At 43.2% G+C, this 23,956-nt stretch overlaps 2 protein-coding genes across 2 annotated transcripts; both read right to left on the reverse strand.

The window, feature by feature from the left end:
• Window positions 1–507: 507 nt before the first annotated feature.
• Window positions 508–2,317, reverse strand: LOC144505481 (permeability factor 2-like). The gene is made up of 4 exons (XM_078231599.1): window positions 2,188–2,317; window positions 1,879–2,008; window positions 1,711–1,791; window positions 508–1,188 (listed from the first exon to the last, which is right to left on the reverse strand). The coding sequence occupies exons 1-4, from the start codon at window positions 2,249–2,251 to the stop codon at window positions 1,161–1,163; spliced, it is 303 nt and encodes a 100-aa protein (XP_078087725.1). The 5' UTR covers window positions 2,252–2,317; the 3' UTR covers window positions 508–1,160.
• Window positions 2,318–14,878: 12,561 nt separating this feature from the next.
• On the reverse strand, window positions 14,879–17,382 carry LOC144505482 (interleukin-8-like). The gene is made up of 4 exons (XM_078231600.1): window positions 17,265–17,382; window positions 16,987–17,116; window positions 16,769–16,849; window positions 14,879–15,544 (listed from the first exon to the last, which is right to left on the reverse strand). The coding sequence occupies exons 1-4, from the start codon at window positions 17,326–17,328 to the stop codon at window positions 15,529–15,531; spliced, it is 291 nt and encodes a 96-aa protein (XP_078087726.1). The 5' UTR covers window positions 17,329–17,382; the 3' UTR covers window positions 14,879–15,528.
• Between the last annotated feature and the right edge of the window lie 6,574 nt (window positions 17,383–23,956).

Raw genomic sequence — 23,956 nt, forward strand, 5'->3', positions numbered from 1 at the left:
TTCTCGCCACTTTGGGTGAAGTCTCCTGAATTTCCTATTGGATTTCTTGGTGATCATCTTATATTTACAGATTCTAGTTATGCTCTTTCCCACAAGAGGGAGCATTCTCTGTGTATCCACCCTATCAAAATATTTCGTAGTTTTAAATACCTCTATTAGGTAACCTTAATTAACCAGAAATTAAAGCCATTTGTATTTCTACTTTTAGTTACCCATTTGAGAGCATTCCCAACACCACCCCTGACACTTAATGCTACATATACCGGTAGTGATGATGATTTATCTGGCAAAGATCACCCATGCTTCATTGAAGGGGATCTCATCGGCATTCACGTCCTCCAGTAACTAGGTGCTGCAAAACACGAGTCCTTGTCTTTCAACAGTCCGGCTCTTAATTTTCTTATTTAGTATTTTTTTTGTTTTAACTATACACCACAATTTATTCTATATGGTTTAACACTTCAAAAAGATTATAAATTAAAATACATTTTTTGATGTGTTTTTTTTAATAGGTGAACATGTTAAGTAATAGTACATTCAGGACATAAGAATATGATCATTATTGTGCTCATTATTCAATTCAAACTTTGATTTCAGAATAAACTCATTAATTTAATACGTACAAGCAATGCAGTCATTGATTTTTAAAAACAAATTTCAGTGATATAGCAATTTCAAAAGTTATAACAAGTACATTTTTACTTTCCATTCATATGATTTGACTTGATATAATTCAATAAATGATAAGCTGACAATACAAAATGATATATCTCAGGAACATTCGCAGAGAAATCCTTTTATGATAAACACATAAGTAATAGAATTTTGACATTGAATTGATACTATCTTGTTATAACAAACAATACCATCAGTTATTAACTAAAATAACCTATTTTATCAGAAAATATTAGCAAAATTATTATTTTTTAATTAAACTTAAAGGCTCAAATAATCTAGAAGAACATATGCTTGGATAAAGTCTTAATATTTGTGAGGTCTACGATCCTGAGACCATAATTGTAAATTTTATTTAATTAGCTTAAAAACTGGAAATCATCTTAAATCATCATCACCTTTGTAATTCTTTACAAAAGAGAAAATAATGGTTCATCTCACTTTCTTCAACCTCTTCTGTGTTCAGCATTGTTCACTTTGTGAAGTCAGTTCTCTTTGGTAGTTTTCTTTATGCTGCAAAGATAATTATTTTTATTGTAATTACGAGCAGTGGTGAGAGGTTACAGTGTTAATGAAAATGTTAAATTTCGAAAACACATTTTGCTTATTTATTTTAAATTTAATCTTTGAACCCAAGGGCATTTTTTAAACAACTTATCATCACCAGTTGATTTGAAAAATTGTGTAGAAGTGTCACTGGACATGTTGCTGATTCCTCTGCGAGTATGTTTTAGGATATCTGTACTCATTTTAATTTGTGCTGTACGAGTAAACAATTATGCTCCCCACTGCCCAATTATAAAGTGTAGTTTTTGTAGTTAGCACATGTATACATGATCTAACTTTTATTAAACTCTGTTCATCTAGTCAAGTCAGAAACAAGATCAACATTTATAGCCTTTCCTAGAAATTATTATGCTACTGCCCACAAACTGGGGGGAAAGTGAACAAATCAGTGCTAGCATAGTTATATTTCATAAAGTTCCACAAGAATCTTAGAAAATGTAAAATGAGTAAGTATTGTATTTACTGTACCTCTCCATAAAGTTAATAATATTCTTTCCAATTTCGGACTCCGGATTCAAGCAGGTTCGTCTGCCACTTTGCAAGGTGACACTGTAAAGTGAGAGGGAAGGATAATTAATTAAAGTTTTTATTCATCTTGAATATGCTTAATGATGAAATAAGTAAATGATGGCTTACATGATTTCCACGTTTTCACAAAAATTCTGTTTCAACAAGATTTTAACGTTGCTCATTTTCATTGAAGGGTGTAACGCGTTTACTGTCTTGATGCATTTGCAACGACTCTGGGTTGGCATGCGAGGTTGAGCTGCAAAAGCAAATAAAAAAAGATGCTAAATATCTACTGCCGAGTCCGAATTGTAAACCAAATTCATTCACCTCATGTAACAGTTTCTTCTATCTGAAGTTAGAATCTAGTTTCATATTTATCATAACTGTATTCAAAACATTTTAAAAGCAGAATACATAAAATCCACAGCATCTTACCCTCTGCAAATACCAGACATAAAACAATGACTGGCAACACATTGAGTAACACTTTGCTGATCATTTTTTTGTCAAATCCCTCCTACTTCCTCTTCAACTTGTTTTTGGTAGTTTTGAAACCCAGTAGATGAACCTCATTTATATAGGTTGTGTGGTTATATTTGCCAAGATAATTGGATACATCAAATGCCTACGTAATTGGAAATTTGCAGTGGGGGAAATGTAATTTTTGCAATGGAAATTCTATCATCTAATTAAAATTACCTCCATGACTGGGAAAGTGTATAGTTTAAAATGAATGTTGATGATGTGATTATTAAATGTATTGATATTTAAAGGAACCAATTAAATAAGTTAACATTATGCGGTTAGTTAGGAGTTCTGTTCAATATTGTAATGTACAAGTTCCAATCCAACAAAAACTGAACGATGAAATGGCACTCAGGTGATTTTATAAAACTGCACAAGCATAGCTTTAAGTTCATTATTAGATTATAGAATTCGACATTCTAATACTTTTTATTCATGAAACCTCTTTTTCAAGCAGTATCATTGACTGGGTGATGCATTCCAAAATGCTTTCATCTGGATATATACTGGGCGGCACGGTAGCACAGTGGTTAGCACTGCTGCTTCACAGCTCCAGGGACCTGGGTTCGATTCCCGGCTTGGGTCACTGTCTGTGTGGAGTTTGCACATTCTCTTCGTGTCTGCGTGGGTTTCCTCCGGGTGCTCCGGTTTCCTCCCACAGTCCAAAGATGTGCGGGTTAGGTTGATTGGTCATGCTAAAATTGCCCTTAGTGTCCTGGGATGCGTAGGTTAGAGGGATTAATGGGTAAATATGTAGGGATATGGGGATAGGGCCTGGGTGGGATTGTGGTCGGTGCAGACTCGATGGGCCGAATGGCCTCTCTCTGTGCTGTAGGGTTTCTAAGATTTCTAAGATTCTAAGTGTTTAAGCTTATTTAAATTTTATGAACTTTATGAAGTAAATTATTTTGTTGAAGATTTAACTCTAGCTGTTATTCTATTTGCAATGTCAGGAAATAGGCTTGTTGTCAACCAGAGAGAGCTTATATCAACTATTTCACAGGGTGGTATTGGGTTGTGGTGTCGGGGGTCTTGCCTGCCAGCTGGAGAGCCAGTGAGGAAACCACCGTGCTTTTTGGGAAGACCTGCCGAACCACATGTCAACCAGGCAATGGTGATGCCAGTAGCAGCTCTTCCCCTGGAATCAAGACTCTGGGAGCGGAATTCCCACGTATCGAGAAGTGCTAGTCAACCAAAGGCTGGTGGCTCTTATGCTCAGCAGTACTATTGGAGAGGCCATGGATGCTTCCAGATGGACTCATCTGGGTGTCCCAGGATCACAGAACACTGAGTGTGGATAAGTAATGTGGGGATCTGGATTTTTGCGGGGTGGGGGTACTGAGGAGAGGAGCAAGGGGATTCAGTAGTAAGGGCAAGAGGTTGACTTTCAGTGCCCATCCCCACCCTCACAATATCCAGTCCCTCAATCAGGCACTGATTGCCTTTGATTGAGGGACCACCACCCCACTCCCCCAACCCCAGATAACAAATGGCCTGCACAGTTTCATCTGTCATGCACACTTCATGGTAACAAGTCATTAATTAGCCACTTAAGGGCCTCAAATGGTGATAAAGTAGGAAGGTCGACCATGGACCTCAAACCTCCCCCCACCACCACCACCACCCCCCCCCCCCCCCCCCCCATCCCCCTCCATCCCCCCAAACATCAAAAGAGCGCCTGGTAGAAGCAGAAAGGCAACAAAGTTCAGGTTCGCCACCATCCAGACAAAGTCTAGCTGGTGGCGAACTCCAAGCTCGCCACCAGCAACAGCAGAACATTCTGACCATAGATTTTGGAATTCAACAGTCTAACAAAATCTGATAAGTACTAATTTTGACATCTATAAATTATAAGTACTTCTAAAATAACTTTCAAAAACAAAATTTAAAAATACAAGCTTTTTAGCTAAAATTCAACTAATTTAACACAAAATACATATTCTGAATTTATAATTTGCTGTGTTTAATGATTATTTGTGGCTTGGTTAAAATTATGGTTTTGATTTTTAGTGATTGTGCAATTACATTTATTTCTTTGAAAAAGAGATGTTCAGAAATACTGATGGTGTTTGATTTAGCCCTCACAGCCAGAGGGCAATAAAGACCTGCTGCAACAGAAACAAACCAGGCAGTCCAACAGCAAGTTAAAAAAGTTCAAAACATTTCTAAGGTTTACACAAACAACATTTAACGTGTTTTTCAGTTAGATTATTTATAATGATACATGCAATTAACATTTTAAAATGTTGGCATTTCTGTCTTTGCCTATTTGTTAAAGATGGATCAAAATGGTATCAGTAAATGTAAATGTCTCTTTATGAAAATTAGAAGGCTAAAAATATAAGCCTCTTGGTATCCAATATACCCTACAAATATGCACCTGTTCTCTCACTCCAGTGACCGTGCTTCCATTTATCTAGTTTTCCTTAATTCCACTGAGTGTCTTTGAGTTTTATTTAGTGCAATTTACAAATATTGTATATAAAACATTCACTGGTAATTTGTATTTTCTTATAGATGAATTAACATTTAGGGTGATTTTTAAAATTATTTCAAGGGACGTGAGGGTCATTAGCTAGGCTAGTATTTATATTACCCATCCCTAATTGTCCTCGAGAAGGTGGTGCTGAGCTGCTGCAGTCCAGGTGATGTAGGTACACCCACAGTGCTGTTTGGGAGGGAGGTCCAGGATTTTGACCTACCTGTTTATCACCTCTGTTTGAAAAATGCATGTTTCTCTCATCAAAAATTCCAATCACTCAGAAATCAGCAATTCCTGAAAATGTACGTTCATTAACAGGTTCAAAAAATAGGCATGAAAGACCTACACTAATAACCTTCTAATGCTTTTCAGTAAACCAACTGTAAGTGTGCAATGTTAGTGATAAGTAGATTGACACCAAAATTAAAACACAGATGAAAATCAATTTATTACAGAAAGTCTAAAACACAAATAACGTTGTTCTCTTTTGGAAATGATTGCCAAGTTGTTCAGAAAGAAGAATGTGAAAGAGTGAATCATCGGTATTTGAAAGAAAGTATCTAGCACATTATTTCAGGTATTCGATTATCTGTATAACACCATCAGCGTGTCCAACACGTTGAAGCATGTTACTAGTGTACTTAATGTCAATACAGTACGTAAATGAATGTAATCATTACTCATATCTGCCACCTGCTTTTTCAGATAGCAAAGTGAAATCTTTCATACTTGAACCAAATTTGAAGATAAGAGCCGGAATCTTACCACCGTTCACTTGGTGGGATTTTCCCATCTCGCAGCAGTGAACGGAGATTTGGTTGGCCGCTAAATTCTCCGACCACGTTGCAGCAAGAGCGTGGCATGAACAGCAGATAAGATCTCGCCTTAGGTCTCAGAACATTATGAAGCTTTGAAACCATACTCTCCCGTAGGTGTGTGCCCATCTCGAGAGTTGGGATCCTCACTCTCCTTTGCAGAATGAAGAAAGTCATTCACCCTTTTGTGGCACTATAGTCAGGTTCTATGGATGTCACCTCCATCCAGGTATGCTTGGTCCAGTGGAGTTGTCTCCTATTCCCATCCCTCGGAAGGAAAACCTCCCACTGTCCGGCCCGAGCCCAGAGAGGGCATGCAGGTGTTGTCATTGGAGTATGGGGCCTCTCGTGACCATGCCTTCACCATTGCCTTTCCTCAATCTGTGCTGATGGGCAGAGAGCTGGATAAACGGTTAGCAGTCACGGTGAAGACTCAAGAAGTCTGGGCTGGTAAGGATAGTGGTCACCCCTCAGTCTACAGCAGATTTTTAATCACTGTCCCTTGCACTGCACTTTGACCTCCTGTTGCAGTCCCTCTGCCCTGGTATACACTGCCCTACAAACCACCCAGCTGCTCCCTGGTAAGTGCCACCTGCATCGCTACTCGACAACCTTCCCTCCTCCATTTATTTGCCAGCCTTCCCACCGCTAGCCTGTCAACCAGGACATTTTCATGACATGGGCACCACATTCTGGGTAGGCATAGACGTACCACGCACTCCTGATTCCACAACTGCAACCCCTCAGCTTGATAAGAAATTCTCACCATTTTGTGAGATTTTGATCATACTTTTCAGGAGGAAGTATAGAGTGCGTTACAGATCCCTGGTATCATAGAATCTTTGCAATGCAGAAGGAGGCCATTCCGCCCATCGAGTGCACCAACGCTCAAAGAACATCTTACCCAGGCCCACCCCCCCCCTCCCCCCCCCCCCCTCCCCCCCCCCCCCCTCCCCAAATCCCTGAATCCCACATGTTTACCACAGCTAATCCACCCATCCTACACATCTTTTGGACGCTAAGGGGCAATTTAACATGACCAATCAACCTAACCGGCACATCTATGGACTTGGAGACATTGAAGACATTGTGCTGGTGGTGAATGATGTGGAGGAAAGATGGAATCGGAGACCTTATGTCCCTCATGACAATAGTGCATCTGTTTCCACAAAAGGTTAGTAGAGCACAGGCACATACTGAGGAAGAATTTGGTTCTTTGGAGATGTAAACGGTAAAGTCACCATAGTCCCAGATGACCATAGGCAGCTCTCCCTTTTTGACAAGGATTTAACCTGAGGATCACCAACCTCAGGCAAGGGACAAGTTTGAGGAGGTAGGGCATTGGCGGCACGGTAGCACAGTGGTTAGCACTGCTGCTTCACACCTCCAGGGTCCCGGGTTCAATTCCCGGCTCGGGTCACTGTCTGTGTGGAGTTTGCACATTCTCCTCGTGTCTGCGTGGGTTTCCTCCGGGTGCTCCGGTTTCCTCCCACAGTCCAAAGATGTGCGGGTTAGGTTGATTGGCCAGGTTAAAAATTGCCCCTTAGAGTCCTGAGATGCGTAGGTTAGAGGGATTAGCGGGTAAATATGTGGGGGTAGGGCCTGGGTGGGATTGTGGTCGGTGCAGACTCGATGGGCCGAATGGCCTCCTTCTGCACTGTAGGGATTCTATGATTCTATGATTCATTCATGAATAACCTCAGCTGGTGCATATATGTGTATACTGATATATAGGCAAAAACCATGGCAGGTGAAGTTCATTGTGATTTGAGGAAGACAAATGCTGTTTTTGTTATGGTGAAAGACTTAAAAGCTGTGGAGGAGCAAGGGAATTTAGAGAAGCTGTTTCCTCTGGCAGAGAATTCTGAACACGGAGTATGGTCTTAAAGTTAGAACTGGGCCATTCAGAACTGACATGAGGAAGCATAGTCTTTCTCAGAAAGAAAAGTGGAGATGTGGAATTCTCTTCCCTGAAGAGACAGATTTTTGTTATTGCTGAAAAGAGAGGGATGTTGCAGTTTTTCATCTTGTATTCATCAGGGCAAATGCAAGAATTCCAAGTTTCAAACAATCACAACTATTTATACAACAGGAGAAAAGTCTGCTGATTAGTGAAGGTTGCCTGCCTTCACTAGTCAATATACATGTTGGAATTCCTATAGCTCCATGTGCTATACGATTGACCTTATCAGCAATCTAGTAAATAAGGCTCGAGCCATTTCCTCCCATGCAAGCTTAATGCAGAAATAGAGCACATTAAAGCTATCCTATGGGACAATGGCTATCCTGATCAGATCATTGTTTGCTGTGTATCGCGTTTGCAAATGGGCCAAAGATTGCCACTCTCAGATGTAAAAATTGGTTGGTGTATCTGGAATTAACCTGGAAAGTTGAAGTATGACAAAAATCTGAACACAAAGTTAAGGAAGCTGTTTCATGCTGCTACCATGCAGCGGCTATGCGAGTGATACTTTCCACTATCAGAATGCTGTCATCAACCCAAAATGATGTTTGGTCTACCACACATTTGAGAAATGCCATGTATGAATTTCAGTGGTAGCGCGATACCAGGTATGTAGGCTGTTATGTCCCAACAAATGGCTGATCAATCAAATAGCATCTTCCTTTGGTTTTTCACAATGGGCAAAGTACAGATTGTACTTAACCGCTTGCAAAACCCCAAACAAAATGCCTACTGTTTGATGTGATTCCACAACTGGCAGCACTTTCTGAAAAATCCTGAGCACATTAATGCCTACACTAACAACCAATTTAAGATAATCAGCTGAGCTTGTAATGTGGCTCATACATTCATGCTCAGCAACCCATTCTCCCCAAACAGAAAGAATAATAGGCGATGGCCTACTGGTATTATCGCTAGATATTAATCCAGAAACTCAGCTAATGTTCTGGGGATTCAAGTTTGAATCTCGCTGTGGCAGATGGTGGAATTTGAATTCAATAACAAAGAATATCTGGAATTAAGAATCTACTGAAGACTGTGAAACCATTGCCGATTGTCAGGAAAACCCAGCTGGTTCACTACTGTCCTTTAGGGAAGGGGAAATATGCCATCCTTACCCAGTCTGGCTTACATGTGACTGCAGAGCCACACAACGATGTGGTTGACTCTCAACTGCCCTCCAAGGACAACTAGGGATGGGCAATAAATGCTGGCCAGCAATTTGGAAAAAAAACTTTGTGCCTTTTTTGAATTATCTCGGACCTTTCTCCATGGCAACATCTCAGCCAATCAGACTGATTGTGGGAGAAAAACGGTTTGAGTCGACCCATGACCTGGTAACAGACGGATCGATTACATTATACATTGAGACTAAGTTAAGGAAGCTGTTTCATGCTGCTACCATGCAGCGGCTATGCGAGTGATACTTTCCACTATCAGAATGCTGCCATCAGCCCAAAATGATGTTTGGTCTACCACACATTTGAGAAATGCCATGTATGAATTTCAGTGGTAGTGTGATACCAGGTATGTAGGCTGTTATGTCCCAACAAATGGCTGATCAATCAAATAGCATCTTCCTTTGGTTTTTCACAATGGGCAAAGTACAGATTGTACTTGACCGCTTGCACTAATCATTATCTTTTTATCCTGTCGTATAAATTGTTGTGATGATTTGAAATTTGGCATTCTTTTGTTTGTCCTGATGAGCGCAAGATGAAAAGCTTCAGCAACATGTCTCTTTTCAACAATATTCAAGTTCTGTACTAGCAAACAACTGTTTTAGTTAAGCCTGTCAATGAATCTAAAGTAAAGGTTGTTAAATGGAATTGAGGTATAGATCAGCCATGATCTAAACAATGGGTGGAATATGTCTGAAGGACTGAATTATCTGCTTTGTTCCATCACTGTGAATTGCACTGAATAGTTGTTAACCTGTGGAACCAATTTTCCATTCTGTTCCTTCAAAGAATTGTCACATTTGATTGCCTTTGTATTGAAACACCACACACAATTCCAAGAAACTTTTCTGTGTAATTCATTATCTTCAAGACAGAAACACATAACATGTGGATATTTATTCTTCACATTTAAGTATTCCACTGGGTAAATGGTGAATACAGAAAAGCAGTAAACTTTTGTGAAGTGCCCTGTGGCTGCCTGGAGGGATCCTGTGGCATACAAGTTGAGACCAACATTAACCTTGAATATCACTATTAATACAGATCAAAGGATTAATTAACATTGAATCAGATGGTATACCTCAGTCACTGTTTTGGGACAGCCTCATTCTCATCATACAGTGCAGAAAGCAGCCATTCGACCCTTTGAGCCTGTACCAACTCTATGTTCCCCCTGGGTGCTCCCGTTTCCTCCCACATTCCAAAGATGCGCAGGTTAGGTTGATTGGCCATGCTGAATTGCCCCTTAGCATAAGGAGGATTAGCAGGGTAAATATGTGGGGTTCTGGGGGTAGGGCCTAGGTGGGACTGTGGTCGGTGCAGACTCGATGGGCCCCAATGGTTTCCTTCTGCACTGTAGGGATTCTATGAAAAGAGCATCCCACCCAGGCCCTCCTGTGAGGCAGCAGTGCCAACAACTGCGCCATTATACGTCCCCTTTATCCGTCCTGCTTGTAACATTGTCAAAGAACTCCCAAAAATTTGTGAAACATTATTTCCCTTTCACAAAATCATGTTGACTTTGCCTGATTGCGATTTTCTAAACACCTTAATACTACCCTGTTCAATTAAAAACAAAATACTGTGGATGTTGGAAATCTGAAATAAAAATAGAAAATGATGGATAAACTCAGCAGATCTGGCAGCATCTCTGGGGAGAAACAGAGTTAATGAGTGGGATTTTATGGCCTTGCTTGATCTGAGGCCGGAAAATACCACCCAACATCAACGGACATTTCCATTGGCCGCCCCTTGCCCACTCCAATTCAGTGGCGGGCAGGGTGGTGGAATTCCGGTGAATGTTTCAGATCTAAATGACCCTTTTGCAGATAATGGATTCTATCATTTTTCCAATGATTGATGTTGGGCTAGCTGGCCGATAGTTTCCTGCTTTCTGTTTCCCACCTTTCTTGAATAGATTTATTACATTTTCGGTTTTGCAAATTGCTGGGACGTTTCAAGAATCCAGGGAATTTTGGAAGGTTACAACCAATGGAATTTCGCCCTGTTGGCGCAGAGAGAAGAGATCCTGTTTAAAGCCAGGAGGAGTGTGGGACTTTAAAATAAGAATATATTTTAGCTGAGAGTGCGGTATAATTTATAATGTAATTTTTTTGTTTGTGTAAAGAAGTTAATGGGAAATGCTGCTACTGTCTTTTGGTCTATTAGTAATGAATAATGTTTAGTCGATGTTAATTTTAGTTAGTTTGCTACAGTAAAAGTGTTGAAACATGAAACCTTATTGTGATTCTTGGTGTTGGTCCCCTGGGAGGTTCATCTCTTTTAAAGGTTATCAGTCTCTGGGGATCATAACAACGTGGTCATTAATTAATCCTGTTTCATTACCAGGTCTAACATAGCTTGTTCCCTGTTTAGTACCAGAATGTATTGTTCTTTCTCAACTGTCCATGCATGCATTGATTCTCTAGACTACTTTTGCCAATTTGTTTTGTCCAATTTATACAAATTTTAAAATCTCCCACAATTATTGAGGTACTATTATTGAGGGCAGGGGCGGGGGGGCGCTATAAATTACTCCCACCAGTGCACCAGTGACTTATTCCTTTGCTATTTCTTGTCTCCACCCAAACTGATTCAACATGTTGATCCCCTGAACCAAGATCATTTTTCACTAATGCACTGATGATCTTATCCTTCAACAGAGCTACACCACCTATTTTTCTATTCTTCCTATATTTCTGAAATGTCAAGTAGCCTAGAATAGTTAGGTCACTTTGCAACCATGGGTGGGATTTAATTGGCCTCTTGTAGCAGGAACCATGGCAGCCAGGCCCATTTATTTGCAGGAGAGGCCCTACAACAGTCTCCGGGTTGTGGCAATCCCCTGATTAAGTCAGAGGATGGCTGGTGGTGACAGGCAGTCAATTATGTTCACTAATGAGCCAATTGACACCTATTATCCCTGAACCCACAGCAATTCAGTGGTGGCTCAGGGATTAAATGGAGCCTCATGGCTTTTCTGCACCTCCTGTGGCTTCCTTAATCAGGGGAGGCGATGAAGCTGGTAGCATCATGGGGACATGTGCTGGATTGGCCCCCCAACAACACCCCACCACCAGGGAACTGGACAGACTGCCCAAGGAGGTTGGTAAGTAATGATCAGTCCTATCAAGCATCATTTTACCATATCTTTGGCATTTTGCTCTCTGCAGATCGACCCCCCAGCTTTTTTCTTATTCATTCATGGGACACGGGCATCGCTGGCTGGCCAGCATTTATTGCCCATCCCTAGTTGTCCTTGAGAAGGTGGTGGTGAGCTGCTTTCTTGAATCGCTGCAGTCCATGTGCTGTGGGTTGACCCACAATGCCATAAGGGAGGGAATTCCAGGATTTCGACCCAACGACTGCAAAGAACTGGTGATATATTTCCAAGTCAGGACGGTGAGTGGCCTGGACGGGGGGGGCGGGGCAGGGGGGAACTTGCGGGTGGTGGCGTTCCCATGTATCTGCTGCCCTTGTCCTTCTAGGTGGAAGTGGTTGTGGGTTTGCAAGGTGCTGTCTAAGGATCTTTGGTGAATTGTTGAAGTACATATTGTAGATCATATGTAAGGAGACTGGAAATGAAGGTTACCTCTCAGTGGCAGCCTGAAGGTGGCAAAGGTTTTTCAAAGCATTAAGAAGTCCACAGGTAAGGAAGCCAAGCCTCTGTGGTCTCAACGATATCACCAGAGGGGCTCCCCCTCCAGCACTCAGTGCCATATCATTTCAAAGGATTTCTTCTTTCCTACATGCTGAGGGTAGCAGCTCTCCAGCCTCAGCAGTGGTCACCTCTTCTGGTGATCTTGCTGAGTTGTGGGCCCTCTGCCCTAGCAACCTCCATGTAATTGTTTGTCACCTGTAAAATTCAGACGGGGTGAGTGGAACCCTCCAGCTACCTGAGTGTGCCTGGCATTTCCTTTCAGTGCCAGGCTGTCTGCCCGATCGGCAAAATTCTGCTGTGTTTCAGGTCAGTGACTTTTCAGCAGAGCGAGAAAAAGTTAGAGGGGAGGAGAGGGGAGGCAAGAACTAAAAGCAAGACCCGTTTTTGGGCAGAAGGCGGGACCGAAGTATAAAAGGCATGACGGTGGAAGGCAAACCATTTAAAGGAGCCCTTCGGTTAAAACTGGCCAGACATTCAGCCTTACCACAAGACCATCACTGACTCCCACAATTACCACCCCTCTACAGAACTCGTCTCCAGGCTAAAATCCAAGCCCACCTTTTAAACTGGGGCGGCACGGTAGCACAGTGGTTAGCACTGCTGCCTCACAGTGCCAGGGACCCGGGTTCAATTCCCGGCTTGCATCACTGTCTATGTGAAGTCTGCATGTTCTCCTCGTGTCTGCATGGGTTTCCTCCAGGTGCTCCAGTTTCCTCCCACAGCCCAAAAGACATGCTGGTTAGGTGCATTGGCCATGCTAAATTCTCCCCCAGTGTACCCGAGTAGGTGCTGGAGTGTGGCGACTAGGGGATTTTCACAGCAACCTCATTGCAGTGTTGACATAAGCCTACTTGTGACACTAATAAATAAAGTTTAAAAGTAAAGTAAAAAAAGTGAATCGCGCCTTCAGATAATACTTTTTGTTAAACACGTAGGTTGTTGGGATAACATTTCTGGAGAAATCAAACTTCTAGGTGCAGCATTAAAAATTGACATTGGATCACACAGAATACAAGAACAGCTAAGCAATTTTATTATTATAAATGGTCCCTTTAATACAATACAAACGTCACAATAATTCTGAAAGTTACATAACATATTTTCTTGCATGAATACCACCAAAACTGATACAGTGGAGTAACATTAAACTTGTGTTCATTATTCACTTGAGCCCACGATTTTTTTGACTCATGAGAGTGCAGTCACTGGGCCACAGAACTGATGTGACTCGCTCTTCTAATTTAGCGTGGTAACAATCAATTATTATAGCTGAATTCTCGTTGAAATTTTCCATCCCTTTTGGTTATTTTATTACCTGTCAAATTTTTTCTTCACTGTCAATTCACATGCAATCTTGGAGTGGATTTATTTGTTAAGAAAAAAAAAATCAGTGGTAAATCGACCAAAAACCGCTTTCGAAACAGCAGTTTATAAGATCCCTTTGCTATTGATTTTCTTGATGCTCCTGCTAATTCAAATTATGCCTGATTGTAAACCTTAAAGAAAAGGATGAGTAACGTCAATTTATTTAATCATAGAATCCCTACAGTGCAGAAAGAGACCATTCAGCCCATCAAGCCTGCACTGACACAATCCCACCCAGGCCCTATCCTTGAAACACCATGAATTTACCCTGCTAAGCCCCCTAAACTAAGGGGCAATTGAGCATGGCCAATCAACCTAACTGGCACATCTTTGGACTATGAGAGGAAGGAAACCAGAGCACCTGGAGGAAACCCATGCAGACATGAGGAGAATGTGCAAATTGCACACAGATAGTCACCCGAAGCCAGAATTGTCCCCGGCACTGTGAGGCAGCAGTGCTAACCATTGTGCCGCACCCTGCATTTGTCAAATTTCATGTCAAAATATTACAGTTATGTGTAAAACCAGAGGGCACAAACTCAGGCTAAAGGAACGATCCTTTAAAACAGAGATGAGGAGGAATGTCTTCAGCCAGAGAGTGGTGAATCTTTGGAACTGTTTGCCGCAGAAGGCTGTGGGGAGACCAGGTCATTGAGTGTCTTTAAGACAGATAGAGATAGGTTCTTGATTGATGAGCGGATCAAGTGTTATGGAGAAAAGGCAGGAAAATGGGGATGAGAAAACTATCAGCCATGATTGAATGGTGGAGCAGACTCGATGGGCCGAGTGGCCTAATTCTGCTCCCATAGGGCGGCACGGTAGCCAGTGGTTACCACTGCTGCTTCACAGCTCCAGGATCCCGGGTTCGATTCCCGGCTCGGGTCACTGTCTGTGTGGAGTTTGCACATTCTCCTCGTGTCTGCGTGGGTTTCCTCCGGGTGCTCCGGTTTCCTTCCACAGTCCAAAGATGTGCGGGTTAGGTTGATTGACCAGGTTAAAAATTGTCCCTTAGAGTCCTGGGATGTGTAAGTTAGAGGGATTAGCGGGTAAAATATGTGGGGGTAGGGCCTGGGTGGGATTGTGGTCGGTGCAGACTCGATGGGCCGAATGGCCTCCTTCTGCACTGTAGGGTTTCTATGTCTTATGGTCTAAAATACAAGAACACAACTAAGCAATTTTATTATCATAAATGGTCCCTTTAATACAATACAAACGTCACAATAATTCTGAAAGTTACATAACATATTTTCTTACATGAATACCATCAAAACGTTGGAGTCAATGGCTACTTTCATATTCTATGTACAGTGATATACAAAACTAGGAAAATTCAGAACGTGAAAGCTCTTGGATTCAAATCAGCAAAGAACATAGCCACAATCTTGTGGACTAACATGAGGCTTAAAATTGGACTAATTATTTTATTAATGATCTAAAATAGCTTATTTGTACCAAAATCAGTGTCAGCGTAATTATAAACAAAAAAGTGCAGTTGCTGAAAAATATATTTCAAACACTGAGGTTTTATAACAAGCTTAAGAGCAAACTAATTTGTGTTACACGCAGGTGCTTGAATGATGCTGAGATGTCAATAAGCAATGTTGCCCAATCTTTTTGCTACAGACAGATCAATTTATTAAATGTAAAAATAAGAATTCAAAGCATATAAGGAATCAAAGTTTTTTTCCAAATATTGAATAATGAATAAATGGTTTTCAGATTGTTGTGCAATTGGAACAATCAGTCAGCAACTTAAGAGTTTCCATTGTTCTCCATGTATTCGTTCATTGGTTCATTCTCCTGTGAAGAAATGTCGGATTAATTTATCGAAAAAATATACTTTCAATGATAGAATGTGATTAATTTTCAGCTATGTTTTCTAGTACAGTTTTATTAATTCAGTTGAAAATAGGTTTAAGACCAACAATAAACACTTTTACTAACACCAAACCTCCTCCGACAGCACCTCCCAAACGTGTGAACTCTACCGCCAAGGAGGACAAGGGGAGCTGAACGCCACCATCTGCAAATTTCCCCTCCAAGCCACACATCATCCTGGCTCCATTCCTTCACTGTCGCTGGGTCAAAATCTGGCCCTCCCTCCCGAAAAACATTGTGGGCGTACCTATACCACTTGAAATGCAGTGATTCAAAAAGGTGGCTCATCACCACACACTGGAGCGCAATTAGGGATGGGCAATAAGTGCTAATGTGGAGATGCCAGCGTTGGACTGGGGTAAACACAGTAAGAAGTTTAACAACACCAGGTTAAAACATTCGAGCCCATCGAGTCCAACTCGGCCCATTGAGACCAACCATTATTCATGTAAATTGAGTTTGTGGCTTTATGTGCCCTGTTTGTGAACAGAATTCCCACTCGCCTGAAGAAGGGGCTTAAGGCTCCGAAAGCTTGTGTGGCTTTTGCTACCAAATAAACCTGTTGCACTTTAACCTGGTGTTGTTAAACTTCTTACAATAAGTGCTAGCCATGCCAGCGATGCTCACATCCCAAGAATAAATTATAAAAGAAGGGTGTTCAGTCTTTCATTTATTAGTAACCCAATTAAAATAATAATTGAACCAATGAAACAAACTGTACTGAACCATTTACTAATTTCACTGATGTACACTAGTCCTTTTTTTTTGCAAAGTAAATACTTTTTTAATATAGAAAGTTTTTAAAAGGTGCCCACTAGTACATTTGACCAAAAAAAAGGATACAATTTAAAAAGCCTTCCAATCATCACAATATCCCAATTTCCTGGGGTTGTGGCTAATTTTGTAGATAAGGCATAATTAAGGTGAATTTCCACAATTAGCATTAAAAAAGACATGGAAAACATGAAATGTCAGCGATCTTGGGCTTAACATATTTAAAATCCCCAATCCTTTATGTTGGTTGGGATGATTCCACCTAGATTGCAATGATTTTAGTCATGTAAACAATCTACACTGCTGTGAACATTAAAGCTCTCCAGTTTCCAATATTACACATAAACATGTTTAAACTTCTTGCATACTTACTTTCTCATCAGAGCAATCATTTTCCTCCCAACTCTGGAGTCAGGGTTTAAGCACATCCTTCTGCGATCTTGCAAGTTGACACTTTGGAAAGATTAAACCACAATTAATTGAAAGTTATTCCATCTTAATATCTGTTTATTTATATATATATGTGTGTATATATATATATAGTATATAATATACTAATATATAAGTATGTAAGAAAGAGGGTAACTTACATGATCTCGATGTTTTGGCATAAACGCTGTTTGAAGAAAATTTTAACATTGCTGATTCTCATAGATGGTTGTAACTCTTCTGCTTGGTCAATGCATCTGCAACGTCTCTGACTAGGTAAGCGTGGTAGAGCTACAATAGGAAACAACAGGCTCTTAAACCCTTGACAATTTTTGTAAAACTCAATTGTGTTAAAAGGCATCAGCATTGTAATCCATAATATAGCATTGTTATTGTTAAATTCAGAATAAAAAGGACCCTATAATTGTAAAGAACTTACCGTCTGCAAATACCAGACACAGAGCAAAAACTGAAAAAACAGTGACTGAAACTTTGCTGACCATTTTTCTATCAAGTCACACTACTTCCCCTCTGGTATGAGATTATTCGTCTGTGCCGAAGCGAGAGGTGAGAGGTTATTTTATAGTGTCTATGGGGTTGTAATGACATCAACTGTTCCATACCCCTTTGTCATAGGAAACATTTTTTAAAAAACTTATAGCAGATACCACAAGGTTGGTGATTAGAAAATATTCCAAATCCCAATAGAGTTAAAGTTAATCCCTGCTATGAAAAATGAAGAGTAAAATGAAATACTTTGTCTTGCCAAAATCATAGAAATGCTAAACAAAATAGCATTGTGGCTATGAAATTGGCTTGGCAAGTCATTATACTTAAAAGCCAAACCAATGAAACTGATAACACAATGCTGAGCACTCATGATATTGCTGTACATGAAGTCTTGTGCTTCTTTAGTATCAGGAGCTGAGGTCCGAGATCTGCTTGGTGCTTGTTCTACTTCTGGTGCTTTCTAATGAGGTCCAACAAAATGTCTACTTGCACTGAGAGCCTGTGCACCTGTTATGTGCTACTAAGGCTCTGAGAAAAATGCAACTGAGGTAGGAGCTGCATAATATAGTCACAATGCAGCATCCTTATGAAATGTATGCCACAAGGGATGCAGTCAGCACATTGAAGCCTTTTTCTTAAACTGAACACGTACTTTGTTAATTTGTTACCACTAATTTCAAATTTGATTTACCATTTTGCTATTTCCTGACTATATCTTGCCTGTTTACATCTATTTATGCGATTAATTCATCTACTTTATTGCGAATGCTTCACGCATTAAAGCACAAAGCCTTCAGGCTTGTCTTTTTAACATTACTTGTCCAGTTCCCACTATTTTTTGCTGATGCCCTGTTTGATTCTAGCCCTTGATCTCTCTACCTATCACTTTTCTTATTCCCCTTTTCTGTATTTTTGTCTTGACCTTGATTACCCCTCCTCTGACTCTTTGCATAGTTTCCCATCCCCCTGTCATTTATAAGAACAAAGGCTATTCCTCTGGGTTCCTCTCTATTTGTCGGTTCAGGAGGAGAAAGCTTGCTTGAAGGTGTGTTTAAAAACTTAGTCAATTGGGGAAGAGTTATGCAATCATTTGGTTACATGTAAATGGCTGAAAAAACTGCATGCGGGCATTAGCTGCCAACAGGGCGGAAGCATGCTCGGGGCTATGTGTGTGAGGTTACCGCCTCCACAAACAGACAATGTCAGGAACCCAAAATGTTGCTGCTCTCTCCCATATTTAATGTAGGTGTTCAGAGCGAGCAGGAAATCTCCTTGAAGTTGATGGGTCTGACATTTATGGCTGGATTTTACAGAGCGCTGTCGTCCCTGGCCACTCAGTTAAAACACCAGTGGCGAACATGCCCACCACAGTGATAATGCCCCTCAACAATTTAACATTGGGAACAGAGTTAATTGCTTTAAGGGAAGATTTCCGCCCCTATCTCGGGAGGAAGTAGAGAGCTGTTGCTCAATCAGATGGTTGGCAGCTTTGTAATCCCAGCAACGTCAGGCAGCAGCCAAACCTGTTGAGGAGGAGCCTGGACTTAGGGTACTGTTGGGGCCAGGTTGGCAGACCCCAGATGGAGGGAGGGGTGGATCAGGGGCTCGGGTGTCATATTTGGAAGACTGGAGGATGGTGAAGGGAGAAATATGACCTTAGGATTGTCTGTGATGAGCACAGGGGACCCACAAAGGACATTTCTCCTCCCTTGCCTGACACCTGATGTTTTAACTGGGCAGTCAGGAATCATGGTGCTCTAACATCCAGCCCTCAATGTCAGACCCATCAACTTCAAGACGATTCATCTGCTTAGCATAGGCCTCCCCCATTTTAAAATTCATTTATGGAATGTGGACATTGCTGGTTAAACCAGTATTTATTGCCCATCCCTAGTTGCCCTTGAGGTGGTGATGGTGAGCTGCCTTCTTGAACCACTGCAGTCCCTGAGATGTAGGAACACCCACAGCGCAGTCGGGGAGCAAGTTCCAGGATTTTGACTCCGCAACAGTGAAGGAGCAGTGATATATTTCCAAGTCAGGATGGTGAGTGACTTGGAGGGGAACCTCCAGGTGGTGATGTTCCCAGGCTTTGTCCTTTGAGGTGATAGTGGTCATGGATTTGGAAGGTCCTGCCACAGGTAAAGTGTGGGTTGGGGTGAAGCCCTTAAGTGGCTATTAACCAGCACTCTCCCCATCCCCATGGAGGAACACAGGGCCTCAGGCACCCAAAGGGAAGAGAAAGAGGATGGGCAGGAGTGCACCCTGGGGCCTTTCACCCAAGAGACCGTGGGAGTGTCCAGTCCATCTGACGTACCCCCTCCCTATGAGCGAATGACCTCCAGCCCCACACATCGAGGAGGGTAGCACTGCAACACCCATGCTTCCTGAAAAACAGGCCTAGACACTCAACATCCTGGACCCCAGAGGACGCCCACCAAGGTCATCTCAGTCAAAAGGGCATGGAAGTCAGCAGGTTGCCTCAACCTCAGCTGTGGATCCTGGGGATACACCTAGACATAGTGGCAGGGTAAGGAAGAGTAAGAAAGTGAAGGCACTTAGTGGACCCGGGTGAATGTAGGCACTGGTGTAGATGGATCACCATTGTCATATAATTCTTGAATTAAAAATGCTGTGTTCACCCACAGAACCTCCACCCTATTATTTAATGGCACAAAGCTTTGTGAATCCCCACACTCACTCAGCACCTCAGCCCTATGGAGTGTGAATAGCAACACTATGTCGCTGCCACACTGGCAGTGCAATAACAATGTGCTTTTGCTGGCTCGGGCCTACCCCCACCATCCCCTCCCACCCCCGACCTCATTCCTCAACCACCCTCACCCATGAAATAATGAAGCCCCAACCGCTCACCTCTCTCATGTCCACCAGTGTTCTCCAGTGATTAGGAGTCCAAGGGCTGTCGAAGTGCTGAGAGCTTGTTCCCCTTGCGTGAGATGCATATGAACACCAGGACCCTAACCTCTGAGGTGCCTATAGTAGCTGAGGCTAGTTATCCACGTTTCTGAGCCCATGACAAGCCCATTCGTTGGCAGGATATATTCAGTTCCCTGTCAGGCAGAAGTCAGGCATGTTGCTAAGCATCACTCTGTCCTCATTGCGAGTCACCGTCATTCTCCTGCGGAGCCCGGCCAATGGCTTTAGCGTCCTGCCCACGAAATCAGGTAACGTCACGAGAACATACTGTTGGCACCACATTATAGGTTAGCTGTTACATTCCATGGTGGGAGAGGTCTTCACTCCTGAATCCTGTTCTTCCCTGAACTGAGAGACTATGACAGCCTCCCTAGTTCTTAGGCCCACTTGTCCATTATCCGGGCTTCTTCCTCCTCCTCCATGTGGTCACCCTCACCACCCTCCTTATCCAAGGAGATGTGGTCCCTCCCACCTCCTCCAGGTAGGTCTCCCCTCTGCGGCGCCAGTTTGCGCAGAGCACAGCAGACCGCTATGATGTGGGAGACCCTCTGGGGGCTGTAGAGGAGGGCATGCCCTGACTGGTCCACCACCAGAACTGCATCTTGAGCAGTTCAATCACCTGCTCGACCAGCACGCGCAATGAAGTGTGAGCCTCATTATAACGAGTCTCCGTTGGTGTTTGTGGCCTCCATACTGACGTCATCAGCCACCCCCTGAGGGGACACCCCCAGTCCTTGAGGACTCATCCCTCCAGCTGCTGCTCTCCCTCAAAGACAGGCGGGACCTGAAAGCACTCCAAGGTGTAGCTGCAATGGTGGCTTCCTGGGAAACGGGCACAATGCATAATGCACATTGTGGGGTCGCAAATGAATTGGATATTGAGGGAGAGGTATCCCTTGTGATTCATGAATGGGGTTGCATGTTGCCATGGAGACCACAGGGCCATGTGAGTACAGTCGATCACATCTTGCACCTGGGTCAAGCCTGTAAAGTGGGCGAAGCCCATGGCACTTAGACGAATGGCGCCTTGACTCTCCTGGTTCTGGTCCAAGTTTATCTACATGTGGGCCCTCACATAAAGGGCATCTGTAACTTCCCAGATGCACGTGTGTGTGGCTGACAGGGAGATGCCACACAGGTCACCCGTCCTACCCTGAAACAAACCACTTCCTTAAGAATTCAAAGTGATGGTAACTTTAAGGGCCACAGCAGTGGGTGTCCTCCCATTCTATGAGGCGCCAACTCTTGCAGGATTTGGCAAAGATGGTCCACCGTCCCCCGGGACAGACGCAATCGTCAACGGCACTAAAGCTTCGACATCTGCAGGTAGGATGACTGACATTGGAAGATCCCTGGTCAATACTGTCTCCTACAAGGCTCCAGCAGATGGACAGGAGCACAGCCCGGGACATTCCACCCAAGAGACCATGGAAGTGTCCGGTCCATCTGACACACCCCTTGCCTATGAGCGAAACACCTTCAGCCCCATACATCGAGGAGGGTAGCACTGCATAATGCACATTGTGGGGTCGCAAATGAATTGGATATTGAGGGAGAGGTATCCCATGCTTCCCAAAAAGCAGGCCTGGACCCTCAACATCCTGGACCCTGGAGGACACCCGCAAAGGTAATCTCAGTCAGTGTGGAGCTGCTCCCGGAACAAGCAAGGGCCCAACTTTTCCCTCCTCTGAGGGCGCTGGTCCTAGCCACATGCCACGGCACGTCAATGTCTCTGCTGCTGCTCTAAGGAGTAGAAAAGCCAACTCCACAGGCTCCATGATTCTCCAGAATCATATCACCCAAGCACTTCCCACTCAGTAAATGCCTCCCTGTCATCCCTCACACTCTCCCCTCTCAAATTATCCCCACATTGGTCCCTTACAACTCCACCAGGATGAAGCGCGTGGACCCTCCAGAGTCTCAGCAGCATCTAACCCCCACAGCGACTCCCCCCGCCACCCTCTAAAAGCTGGCATAATGTGAAATGGCAGTTTGGTGGATGCATGAGACCAGCATTTGCGTCCTGACAGGGTTCCCCCATTATGACATTGTATGGAGTGAATGATGATGGACATCACCATCACTCCTTTCACAGGGGGACACATTAGTGTAATCTGTGTCACGCTGAAACTTGGATCAGCTTTGCATTCCAATACTTGGGGCCCAGGGTTCCAAATGGTTAGGGGCTTGGCTCCAATCAGTGACACTGATATTTAGCTCTGGAGCTTTAGTTAGCAGGATTGGCTAGCCAAGGAAGGGCAAAGTTGTTGTTCTGACAACTGACCTCTTATGGCTGATGCGGCACAGATGATTCCTAATAAGATTGTAATTAGCTCATTCCGAGAGGGAACCCTTATTCTCCCGGGTCACAAGTACTGTAGAGTTGAACTGCCTTCCATCAGCCACAGCCATGCTCACCCAGGCTTATTCCTGACACTCACACTTCCCTGAGAAGTGGATTTGAACTTCCATGCAGATTTACCCCTTTGGTCTCACACTGTTGTCTGAGTGTGGGTTCAGAACATACTGCAGTCACCCTCCCCCAAGTGAGAGACTCTTCATGCCTCAGGAGACAGGGAAGCCCCCCCACCCCCCCGCCCCGCAGCTTGGTCTCTCTCAGAACTACACCGAGGGACCTTATAGTCATCCCTCATGCTGCCCCTCTGTAATAGCTTCCTCCCACCCACTATCAAGCTCCCACCAAGGAAGGGCACTCACTCACTGACAATTTGGACACAAGCCCAGCAAGAAGGACAGACGAAGCTTTGCCTGCATGCCAGCCAAGGGGAAGGTAAGGCCTGGTGGAACCCCTTCCCCAAATTCGTGACAGTGAACCCCACCCCTGCCCCCAAGATCAACTCATCTGTGTCCTCCACATCCGCTCTGGTGCCCCGTCAGCATTGAACACACTGAAGGGTGATGGCTGCATGAAATCTCACCTCCGATATCTCCCTTGAAGGTGAGGTTGTCTGGTTCACGTTTATGTAGACTTTTGTAAATGGCGTCAGCGTGATGTGATACGTGTTGCTGCTGAATATCCAGTGAGGGTGAAGGTTCTGGATAATGATATATTAATGTATTAAAATGAGGTTCCTGGCCTCCCGTGGCATGTTTCGGGTTACTCCACCGGTAAGGGGGCTTGAAAATCGGAAATCACGGTCTCGCCAGGGAGAATCCCATTTTCTGATTCTTTATGGGATTTTGCGTCTACACTGGTGATCCTGAGTTTGGCCTCAAAATCACCCCTGTAAGTTTTTCGGGCAACTCAGGCCTTTTTATGAGCTGGGAAAAGGACTTGAACCCTAAAGAACTGTGAAAGTGGCCACATTTAGCTGCAGGACTTGACCAAAAATTTCCCAGGGAGCTCAGCCAGCCTGTGTGTGTGTGTGTGTGTGTGTGTGTGAAGGGGCCCAGTCCTAAAATTGCAAGCAGCCAGAAACCAGACGGACTGCTCATTAGGTTATCAGCAGCACAAAAGGGAACTGACGACATCACCAGACTAGGCCGGCAGCAAGACAATACACCTGGTCTGGACTCAATGCAGGTGATAATGGCCTTGTCCCAGAGCGAGGAGAAGCCCATTTCCATAATGGGAAAACGATTAAACGATCTCCAATGGAACAATAAAGGACAGCAAGATACCTATTACCTGGGATGGGATCATCTGGTCTCTATGGACTGTAAGAT

The sequence above is a fragment of the Mustelus asterias genome, chromosome 16 (assembly GCF_964213995.1).
Source record: "Mustelus asterias chromosome 16, sMusAst1.hap1.1, whole genome shotgun sequence".
Classification (NCBI taxonomy): domain Eukaryota; kingdom Metazoa; phylum Chordata; class Chondrichthyes; order Carcharhiniformes; family Triakidae; genus Mustelus; species Mustelus asterias.